The following is a 16,297-nucleotide window of genomic DNA, read 5'->3' as shown; positions in this document are numbered from 1 at the left end:
GGTCCTGCTGCCCGCAAGCTGCAATCTATATGTCATCAGCAGAGGAGTGGACGTCCTCTGCCACATCCCGCACTGAGAACCATTGCCACATCCCGCACTGAGAACCATTTCGCTGTGCACAATGCCCTCTTGAACCGGATGATGAATGTCACACAACTCCAGGCACATGTAAGAGAGATGAGAGGCACCAAGTGTCACGTCACACCATTCAAAACCGTTTACATCAGCGTGGTTTGCGTGCTAGACGATCTGCAAGGTCCCTGACCGCACCACCAGGCACTGGCGTCATCTGCAAGGTACCCGACCGCACCACCAGGCACCAGCGTCATCTGCAAGGTCCCTGACAGCACCACCAGGCACTGGCGTCATCTGCAAGGTACCCGACCGCACCACCAGGCACCAGCGTCATCTGCAAGGTCCCTGACCGCACCACCAGGCACTGGCGTCATCTGCAAGGTACCCGACCGCACCACCAGGCACCAGCGTCATCTGCAAGGTCCCTGACCGCACCACCAGGCACCAGCGTCATCTGCAAGGTCACTGACCGCACCACCAGGCACCAGCGTCATCTGCAAGGTCCCTGACCGCACCATCAGGCACCAGCGTCATCTGCAAGGTCCCCGACCTCACTACCAGGCACAGACGTCATCTGCAAGGTGCCCGACCTCACTACCAGGCACAGACGTCATCTGCAAGGTACCCGACCTCACTACCAGGCACAGACGTCATCTGCAAGGTACCCGACCTCACTACCAGGCACAGACGTCATCTGCAAGGTACCTGACCTCACTACCAGGCACAGACGTCATCTGCAAGGTACCCGACCTCACTACCAGGCACAGACGTCATCTGCAAGGTACCCGACCACACCACCAGGCACCGGCGTCATCTGCAAGGTCCCTGACCGCACAACCAGTCACCGGCGTCATCTGCAAGGTCCCTGACCGCACAACCAGTCACCGGCGTCATCTGCAAGGTCCCTGACCGCACAACCAGGCACTGGCGTCATCTGCAAGGTACCCGACCTCACCACCATGCACTGGCGTCATCTGCAAGGTACCTGACCGCACCACCAGGCACCAGCGTCATCTGCAAGGTCACTGACCGCACCACCAGGCACAGGCGTCATCTGCAAGGTACCCGACCGCACCACCAGGCACAGGCGTCATCTGCAAGGTCCCTGACCGCACCACCAGGCACCGGCATCATCTGCAAGGTCCCTGACCGCACCACCAGGCACCGGCGTCATCTGCAAGGTCCCTGACCGCACCACCAGGCACAGGCGTCATCTGCAAGGTCCCTGACCGCACCACCAGGCACCGGCGTCATCTGCAAGGTCCCTGACCGCACCACCAGGCACCGGCGTCATCTGCAAGGTCCCTGACCGCACCACCAGGCACAGGAGTCATCTACGCTGGAGAAAGGACCAGAGGCCTCAGCAGACTGGGGAACTCCGTGACTCAGCGGGCAAGCAGAGTGGGACGCCGTGCCTCAGCAGGCAAGAAGAGTGGGACGCCGTGCCTCAGCGCGCAAGAAGAGTGGGACGCTGTGCCTCAGCGGACAAGAAGAGTGGGACGCCGTGCCTCAGCGGACAAGAAGAGTGGGACGCTGTGCCTCAGCGGACAAGAAGAGTGGGACGCCGTACCTCAGCGGACAAGAAGAGTGGGACGCCGTGCCTCAGCAGACAAGAAGAGTGAGACGCCGTGCCTCAGCGGACAAGAAGAGTGGGACGCCGTGCCTCAGCAGACAAGAAGAGTGGGACGCCGTGCCTCAGCGGACAAGAAGAGTGGGACGCCGTGCCTCAGCAGACAAGAAGAGTGGGACGCCGTGCCTCAGCGAACAAGAAGAGTGGGACGCCGTGCCTCAGCAGACAAGAAGATTGGGACGCCGTGCCTCAGCGGACAAGAAGAGTGGGACGCCGTGCCTCAGCGGACAAGAAGAGTGGGACGCCGTGCCTCAGCAGACAAGAAGAGTGGGACGCCGTGCCTCAGCAGACAAGAAGAGTGGAACGCCGTGCCTCAGCAGACAAGAAGAGTGGGACGCCGTGCCTGAGTGGACAAGAAGAGTGGGACGCCGTGCCTCAGCAGACAAGAAGAGTGGGACGCCGTGCCTGAGCGGACAAGAAGAGTGGGACGCCGTGCCTCAGCAGACAAGAAGAGTGGGACGCCGTGCCTCAGCGGACAAGAAGAGTGGGACGCTGTGCCTCAGCAGACAAGAAGAGTGGGACGCCGTGCCTGAGCGGACAAGAAGAGTGGGACGCCGTGCCTGAGCGGACAATAACTCCACGTGTGAACAGCGTTGGATGTCGTTGTCAGCCGTAATTGATGCTCAAGGCCACATGACAAGTTATTGAGACACTGACATTTCTTGTTGAGGTGTGACCACCGCTGTTGTTGGCTTTTGTTTCCATAATTGATTTGAGACAAGGAAATCACCATTGTGGCTTCTGCTTAATGACGAAAATGAGAAAATGTCACTGGAGCGGGAACTTTTTACATTTTCCATAAATTTCATCCGAAAGCTAAATATCCCTAACTGTTTGTGAGTGGTGTACAGTAGTGTTCAAAATAATAGCAGTGCGTTCACACACACGAGTTATCACAGAATCTTTCTCCTAGTTGTTATTTCCAGCATTGGGAACATTGCACACTGTTTTCTAATTCACAACATGTAGAGAAATGTAGAATTTTTTTAAAAAATAGCAGCGTCTGCATTTGTCTTTACAAACTCACAATATGTCCTCTCGCTCTTCTCTTCTCTTTTCTGAGGATTGAGCTTTCCTGTGAATCACTCACCTAATATTTAGTTGTATATCCACAGTTTTTTAGAGCTGCTTCACATCTATGTTGCATAGAGTCAACCATCTTCTGGCCCCTGTCACTGTTATTCCAGCCAGAGGAGGCTTTGACTTCATCCCACAGTTTTTTGCCATTTGTTGGCTTTGCCTCAGAAACTGCATTTTTGATGTCACCCCCACAAGTGTTCTATCGGATTAAGGTCCAGGGATTGGGCTGGCCGCTCCAGAACCTCAATTTTGTTGGACTGGAACCAAGATTTTGCTCGTTTACTGGTGTGTTTAGGGTCGTTGTCTTGGTGAAACACCCATGTCAAGGACATACTGTACTTTGTTAAAGTATTTGGCCCCCTTGAACTTTTCTACCTTTTGCCACATTTCTGGCTTCAAACATAAAGATATAAAATTCAAATTTTTTGGGGAAGAATCAACAAGTGGGACACAATCGTGAAGTGGAACGAAATTTATTGGATATTTTAAACTTTTTAAAAAAATTAAAAACTGAAAAGTGGGGCGTGCAATATTATTCAGCCCCTTTGAGTTAATACTTTGTAGCGCCACCTTTTGCTGCGATTACGGCTGCAAGTCGCTTGGGGTATGTCTCTATCAGTTTTGCACATCGAGAGCCTGAAATTCTTGCCCATTCTTCCTTGCAAAACAGCTCGAGCTCAGTGAGGTTGGATGGAGGGCGTTTGTGAACAGCGGTTTTCATCTCTTTCCACAGATTCTCGATTGGATTCAGGTCTGGACTTTGACTTGGCCATTCTAACACCTGGATACGTTTATTTTTGAACAATTCCATTGTAGATTTTGCTTTATGTTTGGGATCATTGTCTTGTTGGAAGATAAATCTCCGTCCCAGTCTCAGATATTTTGCAGACTCCAACAGGTTTTCTTCCAGAATGGTCCTGTATTTGGCTCAGTCCATCTTCCCATCAATTTTAACCATCTTCCCTGTCCCTGCTGAAGAAAAGCAGGCCCAAACCATGATGCTGCCACCACCATGTTTGACAGTGGGGATGGTGTTTTGAGGGTGATGAGCTGTGTTGCTTTTACGCCAAACATATCGTTTTGCATTGTGGCCAAAAAGTTCGATTTTGGTTTCATCTGACCAGAGCATCTTATTCCACATGTTTGGTGTCTCCCAGGTGGCTTGTGGCAAACTTCAAGCTAGACTTTTTATGGATATCTTTGAGAAATGGCTTTCTTCTTGCCACTCTTCCATAAAGGCCAGATTTGTGCAGTGTACGACTGATTGTTGTCCTATGGACAGACTCTCCCACCTCAGCTGTAGATCTCTGCAGTTCATCCAGAGTGATCATGGGCCTTTTGGCTGCATCTCTGATCAGTCTTTTCCTTGTTCGAGATGAAAGTTTAGAGGGACGGCCGGGTCTTGGTAGATTTCAAGCGGTCTGATACTCCTTCCATTTCAATATGATCGCTTGCACAGTGCTCCTTGAGATGTTTAAAACTTGGGAAATCTTTTTGTATCCAAATCCGGCTTTAAACTTCGCCACAACAGTATCTCGGACCTGCCTGGTGTGTTCCTTGGTCTTCATGATGCTCTCTGCACTTGATAATGAACCCTGAGACTATCACACAGCAGAGACCCCTGAGACTATCACAGAGCAGAGACCCCTGAGACTATCACAGAGCAGAGACCCCTGAGACTATCACAGAGCAGAGACCCCTGAGACTATCACAGAGCAGAGACCCCTGAGACTATCACAGAGCAGAGACCCCTGAGACTATCATAGAGCAGAGACCCCTGAGACTATCACAGAGCACGTGCATTTATACGGACCCACTTTTCAGTTTTTAATTTTTTTAAAAAGTTTAAAATATCCAATAAATTTCTTTCCACTTCACGATTGTGTCCCACTTGTTGTTGATTCTTCCCCAAAAAAATAGAATTTTATATCTTTATGTTTGAAGCCAGAAATGTGGCAAAAGGTAGAAAAGTTCAAGGGGGCCAAATACTTTCACAAGGCACTGTATCCACTTCAGCGTAAGGCAACATGACCTCTTCAAGTATTTTAATATATGCAAACTGGTCCATGATCCCTGGTATGCGGTAAATAGGTCCGGCACCATAGTAAGAGAAACATGCCCATATCATGATGCTTCCACCATGCTTCACTGTCTGCAGTGTACTGTGGCTTGAATTCAGAGTTTGGGGGTTGTCTTGACAAACTGTCTGTGGCCCCTGGACCCAAAAAGAACAATTTTACTTTCATCAGTCCACAAAATGTTTCTCCATTTCTCTTTAGGCCAGTTGATTTGTTCTTTGGCAAATTGTATCCGCTTCAGTACATGTCTTTTTAACAGTGGGACTTTGCGGGGACTTCTTGGTAAGAGATTAGCTTCACACAGGCGTCTTCTAACTGTCACAGTCCTCACAGGTAACTGGAGACTGTCTGTGATCATCCTGGAGCTGATCATCGGCTGAGCCTTTGCCATTCTGGCATTCGGATGGTAGTCTTCGTTTTCTTCTGCGTTTCTCTGGTTTTCCTTTCCATTGTAAAGCATTGGAGATCATTTTAGCTGAACAGCCGATCATTGTCTGCACTTCTTTATAAGTTTTACCCTCTCCAATCAACTTTTTAATCAAAGTACGCTGTTCTTCTGAACAATGTCTGGAACGACCCATATTTCTCAGGCTTTCAAGGAGAAATGCAGGTACAACATGTGCTGCTTCACCCTTATATAAGGGCCACCGGACTCACACCTGTTTCCTCACAGAATGATTGACCTCCACACTGCTATTATATTGAGCACATCTCCTTACAATTAATCATTCACATACACAGAATCATAAACCTGCAGATGATGAATGCGGAGTCTGGGGGTTTCTTACAATCTACTGCACCAACTGGTAAATTGTCTGACATGTGGTGATAGAATCTATACCAGAAACACTGATTAATTTGGTCAGTCACATTGGACGGATGGTATTGTGAACACTACTGTATATGTAACTGAGGGTATGAAGAGACGGAGCCCGTTATATAATAGTACAGAATCCCCCCCCGAGATGTCGTAACCCGCTGTCTGTGCCCGATCTCAGATGTTTGAAGGGAAGGAGAAGCGGTTGGAGCTGATCCGGGAGCTGCAGACGACACACGCCCTGCAGGAGGAGGGGCAACTGCTGAAGAGGCGGGACAAGGAGGCGACGGTCGCCCAGCAGAGACAGCGGGAGCGCCGAGATCACAAGGTGCGCCACTGCAAGTGATAACCAACCAGGGTCCAAGGTCACCTCCAGAGCTGCACTCTCCATTCTGCTGTCACATCATCTTACACCACATTGACCTTCAGAGCTGCACTCACTATTGTGTCACATCACCTTATACTGCATTCACCTCCAGTGCTGCGGTCACTATTCTGCTATTACATCGTGTCTTATCCTCCAGTCACCTTCAGAGCTGCAGTCACTATTCTGCTTATATATTGTATCCAGCCACCTCCGATCTGCAGTCACTATACTGCTTATATATTGTATCCAGTCACCTCCTGAGCTGCAGTCACTATTCTGCTTATATATTGTATCCAGTCACCTCCTGAGCTGCAGTCACTATTCTGCTTATATATTGCATCCAGTCACCTCCTGAGCTGCAGTCACTATTCTGCTTATATATTGTATCCAGCCACCTCCTGAGCTGCAATCACTATTCTGCTTATATATTGTATCCAGCCACCTCCTGAACTGCAGTCACTATTCTGCTTATATATTGTATCCAGTCACCTTCAGAGCTGCAGTCACTATTCTGCTTATATATTGTATCCAGCCACCTCCTGAGCTGCAGTCACTATTCTGCTTATATATTGTATCCAGTCACCTTCAGAGCTGCAGTCACTATTCTGCTTATATATTATATCCAGTCACCTCCTGATCTGCAGTCACTATTCTGCTTATATATTGTATCCAGTCACCTCCTGAGCTGCAGTCACTATTCTGCTTATATATTGTATCCAGTCACCTCCTGAGCTGCAGTCACTATTCTGCTTATATATTGTATCCAGCCACCTCCTGAGCTGCAGTCACTATTCTGCTTATATATTGTATCCAGCCACCTCCTGAGCTGCAGTCACTATTCTGCTTATATATTGTATCCAGTCACCTCCTGAGCTGCAGTCACTATTCTGCTTATATATTGTATCCAGTCACCTCCTGATCTGCAGTCACTATTCTGCTTATATATTGTATCCAGTCACCTCCTGAGCTGCAGTCACTATTCTGCTTATATATTGTATCCAGTCACCTACTGAGCTGCAGTCACTATTCTGCTTATATATTGTATCCAGCCACCTCCTGAGCTGCAGTCACTATTCTGCTCATATATTGTATCCAGTCACCTCCTGATCTGCAGTCACTATTCTGCTTATATATTGTATCCAGTCACCTCCTGAGCTGCAGTCACTATTCTGCTTATATATTGTATCCAGCCACCTCCTGAGCTGCAGTCACTATTCTGCTCATATATTGTATCCAGTCACCTCCTGATCTGCAGTCACTATTCTGCTTATATATTGTATCCAGTCACCTGCTGAGCTGCAGTCACTATTCTGCTTATATATTGTATCCAGTCACCTACTGAGCTGCAGTCACTATTCTGCTTATATATTGTATCCAGCCACCTCCTGAGCTGCAGTCACTATTCTGCTCATATATTGTATCCAGTCACCTTCAGAGCTGCAGTCACTATTCTGCTTATATATTGTATCCAGTCACCTCCTGAGCTGCAGTCACTATTCTGCTTATATATTGTATCCAGCCACCTCCTGAGCTGCAGTCACTATTCTGCTTATATATTGTATCCAGTCACCTCCTGAGCTGCAGTCACTATTCTGCTTATATATTGTATCCAGCCACCTCCTGAGCTGCAGTCACTATTCTGCTTATATATTGTATCCAGTCACCTCCTGATCTGCAGTCACTATTCTGCTTATATATTGTATCCAGTCACCTGCTGAGCTGCAGTCACTATTCTGCTTATATATTGTATCCAGCCACCTCCTGAGCTACAGTCACTATTCTGCTTATATATTGTATCCAGCCACCTCCTGAGCTGCAGTCACTATTCTGCTTATATATTGTATCCAGTCACCTCCTGAGCTGCAGTCACTATTCTGCTCATATATTGTATCCAGTCACCTGCTGAGCTGCAGTCACTATTCTGCTTATATATTGTATCCAGTCACCTACTGAGCTGCAGTCACTATTCTGCTTATATATTGTATCCAGCCACCTCCTGAGCTGCAGTCACTATTCTGCTCATATATTGTATCCAGTCACCTTCAGAGCTGCAGTCACTATTCTGCTTATATATTGTATCCAGTCACCTCCTGAGCTGCAGTCACTATTCTGCTCATATATTGTATCCAGTCACCTGCTGAGCTGCAGTCACTATTCTGCTTATATATTGTATCCAGTCACCTACTGAGCTGCAGTCACTATTCTGCTTATATATTGTATCCAGCCACCTCCTGAGCTGCAGTCACTATTCTGCTCATATATTGTATCCAGTCACCTTCAGAGCTGCAGTCACTATTCTGCTTATATATTGTATCCAGTCACCTCCTGAGCTGCAGTCACTATTCTGCTTATATATTGTATCCAGCCACCTCCTGAGCTGCAGTCACTATTCTGCTTATATATTGTATCCAGTCACCTCCTGAGCTGCAGTCACTATTCTGCTTATATATTGTATCCAGCCACCTCCTGAGCTGCAGTCACTATTCTGCTTATATATTGTATCCAGTCACCTCCTGATCTGCAGTCACTATTCTGCTTATATATTGTATCCAGTCACCTTCAGAGCTGCAGTCACTATTCTGCTTATATATTGTATCCAGTCACCTCCTGAGCTGCAGTCACTATTCTGCTTATATATTGTATCCAGCCACCTCCTGAGCTGCAGTCACTATTCTGCTTATATATTGTATCCAGTCACCTCCTGAGCTGCAGTCACTATTCTGCTTATATATTGTATCCAGTCACCTCCTGAGCTGCAGTCACTATTCTGCTTATATATTGTATCCAGCCACCTCCTAAGCTGCAGTCACTATTCTGCTTATATATTGTATCCAGCCACCTCCTAAGCTGCAGTCACTATTCTGCTTATATATTGTATCCAGTCACCTTCAGAGCTGCAGTCACTATTCTGCTTATATATTGTATCCAGTCACCTCCTGAGCTGCAGTCACTATTCTGCTTTTATATTGTATCCAGTCACCTCCTGAGCTGCAGTCACTATTCTGCTTATATATTGTATCCAGCCACCTCCTAAGCTGCAGTCACTATTCTGCTTATATATTGTATCCAGTCACCTTCAGAGCTGCAGTCACTATTCTGCTTATATATTGTATCCAGTCACCTCCTGAGCTGCAGTCACTATTCTGCTTTTATATTGTATCCAGTCACCTCCTGAGCTGCAGTCACTATTCTGCTTATATATTGTATCCAGTCACCTCCTGAGCTGCAGTCACTATTCTGCTTATATATTGTATCCAGTCACCTGCTGAGCTGCAGTCACTATTCTGCTTATATATTGTATCCAGTCACCTCCTGAGCTGCAGTCACTATTCTGCTTATATATTGTATCCAGCCACCTCCTGAGCTGCAATCACTGTTCTGCTTATATATTGTATCCAGCCACCTCCTGAACTGCAGTCACTATTCTGCTTATATATTGTATCCAGTCACCTTCAGAGCTGCAGTCACTATTCTGCTTATATATTGTATCCAGCCACCTCCTGAGCTGCAGTCACTATTCTGCTTATATATTGTATCCAGTCACCTTCAGAGCTGCAGTCACTATTCTGCTTATATATTGTATCCAGTCACCTCCTGATCTGCAGTCACTATTCTGCTTATATATTGTATCCAGTCACCTCCTGAGCTGCAGTCACTATTCTGCTTATATATTGTATCCAGTCACCTCCTGAGCTGCAGTCACTATTCTGCTTTTATATTGTATCCAGTCACCTCCTGAGCTGCAGTCACTATTCTGCTTATATATTGTATCCAGTCACCTCCTGAGCTGCAGTCACTATTCTGCTTATATATTGTATCCAGTCACCTCCCGAGCTGCAGTCAATATTCTGCTTGTATATTGTATCCAGTCACCTCCCGAGCTGCAGTCACTATTCTGCTTATATATTGTATCCAGTCACTTGCTGAGCTGCAGTCACTATTCTGCTTATATATTGTATCCAGTCACCTCCTGAGCTGCAGTCACTATTCTGCTTATATATTGTATCCAGTCACCTCCTGAGCTGCAGTCACTATTCTGCTTATATATTGTATCCAGTCACCTCCTGAGCTGCAGTCACTATTCTGCTTATATATTGTATCCAGTCACCTCCTGAGCTGCAGTCACTATTCTGCTTATATATTGTATCCAGTCACCTCCTGAGCTGCAGTCACTATTCTGCTTATATATTGTATCCAGCCACCTGCTGAGCTGCAGTCACTATTCTGCTTACATATTGTATCCAGTCACCTCCTGAGCTGCAGTCACTATTCTGCTTATATATTGTATCCAGTCACCTTCAGAGCTGCAGTCACTATGCTGCTTATATATTGTATCCAGTCACCTGCTGAGCTGCAGTCACTATTCTGCTTATATATTGTATCCAGCCACCTCCTGAGCTGCAGTCACTATTCTGCTTATATATTGTATCCAGTCACCTCCTGAGCTGCAGTCACTATTCTGCTTATATATTGTATCCAGTCACCTCCCGAGCTGCAGTCACTATTCTGCTTGTATATTGTATCCAGTCACCTCCCGAGCTACAGTCACTATTCTGCTTGTATATTGTATCCAGTCACCTCCTGAGCTGCAGTCACTATTCTGCTTATATATTGTATCCAGTCACCTCCTGAGCTGCTGTCACTATTCTGCTTATATATTGTATCCAGTCACCTCCTGAGCTGCAGTCACTATTCTGCTTGTATATTGTATCCAGTCACCTCCCGAGCTACAGTCACTATTCTGCTTATATATTGTATCCAGTCACCTCCTGAGCTGCAGTCACTATTCTGCTTATATATTGTATCCAGTCACCTCCTGAGCTGCAGTCACTATTCTGCTTATATATTGTATCCAGCCACCTCCTGAGCTGCAGTCACTATTCTGCTTATATATTGTATCCAGTCACCTCCTGAGCTGCAGTCACTATTCTGCTTATATATTGTATCCAGTCACCTCCCGAGCTGCAGTCACTATTCTGCTTATATATTGTATCCAGCCACCTCCTGAGCTGCAGTCACTATTCTGCTTGTATATTGTATCCAGTCACCTCCTGAGCTGCAGTCACTATTCTGCTTATATATTGTATCCAGCCACCTCCTGAGCTGCAGTCACTATTCTGCTTATATATTGTATCCAGTCACCTCCTGAGCTGCAGTCACTATTCTGCTTATATATTGTATCCAGTCACCTCCTGAGCTGCAGTCACTATTCTGCTTATATATTGTATCCAGCCACCTCCTGAGCTGCAGTCACTATTCTGCTTGTATATTGTATCCAGTCACCTCCTGAGCTGCAGTCACTATTCTGCTTATATATTGTATCCAGTCACCTCCTGAGCTGCAGTCACTATTCTGCTTATATATTGTATCCAGCCACCTCCTGAGCTGCAGTCACTATTCTGCTTATATATTGTATCCAGTCACCTCCTGATCTGCAGTCACTATTCTGCTTATATATTGTATCCAGTCACCTCCTGAGCTGCAGTCACTATTCTGCTTATATATTGTATCCAGTCACCTGCTGAGCTGCAGTCACTATTCTGCTTATATATTGTATCCAGTCACCTCCTGAGCTGCAGTCACTATTCTGCTTATATATTGTATCCAGTCACCTCCTGAGCTGCAGTCACTATTCTGCTTATATATTGTATCCAGTCACCTCCTGAGCTGCAGTCACTATTCTGCTTATATATTGTATCCAGCCACCTGCTGAGCTGCAGTCACTATTCTGCTTACATATTGTATCCAGTCACCTCCTGAGCTGCAGTCACTATTCTGCTTATATATTGTATCCAGTCACCTTCAGAGCTGCAGTCACTATTCTGCTTATATATTGTATCCAGTCACCTGCTGAGCTGCAGTCACTATTCTGCTTATATATTGTATCCAGTCACCTCCCGAGCTGCAGTCACTATTCTGCTTGTATATTGTATCCAGTCACCTCCCGAGCTACAGTCACTATTCTGCTTGTATATTGTATCCAGTCACCTCCTGAGCTGCAGTCACTATTCTGCTTATATATTGTATCCAGTCACCTCCTGAGCTGCTGTCACTATTCTGCTTATATATTGTATCCAGCCACCTCCTGAGCTGCAGTCACTATTCTGCTTGTATATTGTATCCAGTCACCTCCCGAGCTACAGTCACTATTCTGCTTGTATATTGTATCCAGTCACCTCCTGAGCTGCAGTCACTATTCTGCTTATATATTGTATCCAGTCACCTCCTGAGCTGCAGTCACTATTCTGCTTATATATTGTATCCAGCCACCTCCTGAGCTGCAGTCACTATTCTGCTTATATATTGTATCCAGTCACCTCCTGAGCTGCAGTCACTATTCTGCTTGTATATTGTATCCAGTCACCTCCCGAGCTACAGTCACTATTCTGCTTGTATATTGTATCCAGTCACCTCCTGAGCTGCAGTCACTATTCTGCTTATATATTGTATCCAGTCACCTCCTGAGCTGCAGTCACTATTCTGCTTATATATTGTATCCAGCCACCTCCTGAGCTGCAGTCACTATTCTGCTTATATATTGTATCCAGTCACCTCCTGAGCTGCAGTCACTATTCTGCTTATATATTGTATCCAGTCACCTCCCGAGCTGCAGTCACTATTCTGCTTATATATTGTATCCAGCCACCTCCTGAGCTGCAGTCACTATTCTGCTTGTATATTGTATCCAGTCACCTCCTGAGCTGCAGTCACTATTCTGCTTATATATTGTATCCAGCCACCTCCTGAGCTGCAGTCACTATTCTGCTTATATATTGTATCCAGTCACCTCCTGAGCTGCAGTCACTATTCTGCTTATATATTGTATCCAGTCACCTCCCGAGCTGCAGTCACTATTCTGCTTATATATTGTATCCAGCCACCTCCTGAGCTGCAGTCACTATTCTGCTTATATATTGTATCCAGCCACCTCCTGAGCTGCAGTCACTATTCTGCTTGTATATTGTATCCAGTCACCTCCTGAGCTGCAGTCACTATTCTGCTTGTATATTGTATCCAGTCACCTCCTGATCTGCAGTCACTATTCTGCTTATATATTGTATCCAGTCACCTCCTGAGCTGCAGTCACTATTCTGCTTACATATTGTATCCAGTCACCTCCTGAGCTGCAGTCACTATTCTGCTTATATATTGTATCCAGTCACCTTCAGAGCTGCAGTCACTATTCTGCTTATATATTGTATCCAGTCACCTCCTGAGCTGCAGTCACTATTCTGCTTATATATTGTATCCAGTCACCTTCAGAGCTGCAGTCACTATTCTGCTTATATATTGTATCCAGTCACCTCCTGAGCTGCAGTCACTATTCTGCTTATATATTGTATCCAGTCACCTCCTGAGCTGCTGTCACTATTCTGCTTATATATTGTATCCAGCCACCTCCTGAGCTGCAGTCACTATTCTGCTTATATATTGTATTCAGTCACCTCCTGAGCTGCAGTCACTATTCTGCTTATATATTGTATCCAGTCACCTCCTGAGCTGCAGTCACTATTCTGCTTATATATTGTATCCAGTCACCTCCTGAGCTGCAGTCACTATTCTGCTTATATATTGTATCCAGTCATCTCCTGAGCTGCAGTCACTATTCTGCTTATATATTGTATCCAGTCACCTCCTGAGCTGCTGTCACTATTCTGCTTATATATTGTATCCAGCCACCTCCTGAGCTGCAGTCACTATTCTGCTTATATATTGTATTCAGTCACCTCCTGAGCTGCAGTCACTATTCTGCTTACATATTGTATCCAGTCACCTCCTGAGCTGCAGTCACTATTCTGCTTATATATTGTATCCAGTCACCTCCTGAGCTGCAGTCACTATTCTGCTTATATATTGTATCCAGTCATCTCCTGAGCTGCAGTCACTATTCTGCTTATATATTGTATCCAGTCACCTCCTGAGCTGCAGTCACTATTCTGCTTATATATTGTATCCAGTCACCTCCTGAGCTGCAGTCACTATTCTGCTTATATATTGTGTCCAGTCACCTCCTGAGCTGCAGTCACTATTCTGCTTATATATTGTATCCAGTCACCTCCTGATCTGCAGTCACTATTCTGCTTATATATTGTATCCAGTCACCTCCTGAGCTGCAGTCACTATTCTGCTTATATATTGTATCCAGTCACCTCCTGATCTGCAGTCACTATTCTGCTTATATATTGTATCCAGTCACCTCCTGAGCTGCAGTCACTATTCTGCTTATATATTGTATCCAGTCACCTCCTGAGCTGCAGTCACTATTCTGCTTATATATTGTATCCAGTCACCTCCTGAGCTGCAGTCACTATTCTGCTTATATATTGTATCCAGTCACCTCCCGAGCTGCAGTCACTATTCTGCTTACATATTGTATCAAGTCACCTCCCGAGCTGCAGTCACTATTCTGCTTATATATTGTATCCAGTCACCTCCTGAGCTGCAGTCACTATTCTGCTTATATATTGTATCCAGTCACCTCCTGAGCTGCAGTCACTATTCTGCTTATATATTGTATCCAGTCACCTCCTGAGCTGCAGTCACTATTCTGCTTATATATTGTATCCAGTCACCTCCTGAGCTGCAGTCACTATTCTGCTTATATATTGTATCCAGTCACCTCCTGAGCTGCAGTCACTATTCTGCTTATATATTGTATCCAGTCACCTTCAGAGCTGCAGTCACTATTCTGCTTATATATTGTATCCAGCCACCTCCTGATCTGCAGTCACTATTCTGCTTATATATTGTATCCAGTCACCTCCTGAGCTGCAGTCACTATTCTGCTTATATATTGTATCCAGTCACCTCCTGAGCTGCAGTCACTATTCTGCTTATATATTGTATCCAGTCACCTTCAGAGCTGCAGTCACTATTCTGCTTATATATTGTATCCAGCCACCTCCTGAGCTGCAGTCACTATTCTGCTTATATATTGTATCCAGTCACCTTCAGAACTGCAGTCACTATTCTGCTTATATATTGTATCCAGTCACCTCCTGAGCTGCAGTCACTATTCTGCTTATATATTGTATCCAGCCATCTCCTGAGCTGCAGTCACTATTCTGCTTATATATTGTATCCAGTCACCTCCTGAGCTGCAGTCACTATTCTGCTTATATATTGTATCCAGTCACCTCCTGAGCTGCAGTCACTATTCTGCTTATATATTGTATCCAGCCACCTCCTGAGCTGCAGTCACTATTCTGCTTATATATTGTATCCAGTCACCTCCTGAGCTGCAGTCACTATTCTGCTTATATATTGTATCCAGTCACCTCCTGAGCTGCAGTCACTATTCTGCTTATATATTGTATCCAGCCACCTCCTGAGCTGCAGTCACTATTCTGCTTATATATTGTATCCAGTCACCTCCTGAGCTGCAGTCACTATTCTGCTTATATATTGTATCCAGCCACCTCCTGATCTGCAGTCACTATTCTGCTTATATATTGTATCCAGTCACCTTCAGAGCTGCAGTCACTATTCTGCTTATATATTGTATCCAGTCACCTCCTGAGCTGCAGTCACTATTCTGCTTATATATTGTATCCAGTCACCTCCCGAGCTGCAGTCACTATTCTGCTTATATATTGTATCCAGTCACCTCCTGAGCTGCAGTCACTATTCTGCTGATATATTGTATCCAGTCACCTCCTGAGCTGCAGTCACTATTCTGCTTATATATTGTATCCAGTCACCTCCTGAGCTGCAGTCACTATTCTGCTTATATATTGTATCCAGTCACCTCCTGAGCTGCAGTCACTATTCTGCTTATATATTGTATCCAGTCACCTCCTGAGCTGCAGTCACTATTCTGCTTATATATTGTATCCAGTCACCTCCTGAGCTGCAGTCACTATTCTGCTTATATATTGTATCCAGTCACCTCCTGAGCTGCAGTCACTATTCTGCTTATATATTGTATCCAGTCACCTCCCGAGCTGCAGTCACTATTCTGCTTATATATTGTATCCAGTCACCTCCTGAGCTGCAGTCACTATTCTGCTTATATATTGTATCCAGTCACCTCCTGAGCTGCAGTCACTATTCTGCTTATATATTGTATCCAATCACCTCCTGAGCTGCAGTCACTATTCTGCTTATATATTGTATCCAGTCACCTCCTGAGCTGCAGTCACTATTCTGCTTATATATTGTATCCAGTCACCTCCTGAGCTGCAGTCACTATTCTGCTTATATATTGTATCCAGTCACCTCCTGATCTGCAGTCACTATTCTGCTTATAT

At 45.7% G+C, this 16,297-nt stretch overlaps 1 protein-coding gene across 1 annotated transcript in view; it reads left to right on the top strand.

Moving 5' to 3' along the window:
- Nucleotides 1-16,297, top strand: part of CFAP91 (cilia and flagella associated protein 91) — a 176,837-nt gene that overhangs the window by 126,026 nt on the left and 34,514 nt on the right. Inside the window, exon 13 of the mRNA XM_073668721.1 lies at nucleotides 5,862-6,008. Coding sequence (XP_073524822.1) covers nucleotides 5,862-6,008 — 147 coding nt within the window. The remainder of the gene's footprint in view (nucleotides 1-5,861; nucleotides 6,009-16,297) is intronic.

The sequence above is a fragment of the Phyllobates terribilis genome, unplaced genomic scaffold, assembly GCF_046119375.1.
Source record: "Phyllobates terribilis strain yellow unplaced genomic scaffold, ASM4611937v1 Scaffold_2__4_contigs__length_985480577, whole genome shotgun sequence".
Lineage (NCBI taxonomy): Eukaryota > Metazoa > Chordata > Amphibia > Anura > Dendrobatidae > Phyllobates > Phyllobates terribilis.
The sequence above is the reverse complement of the archived record's forward strand: the minus strand, read 5'-3'. Positions and strand labels throughout refer to the sequence as shown.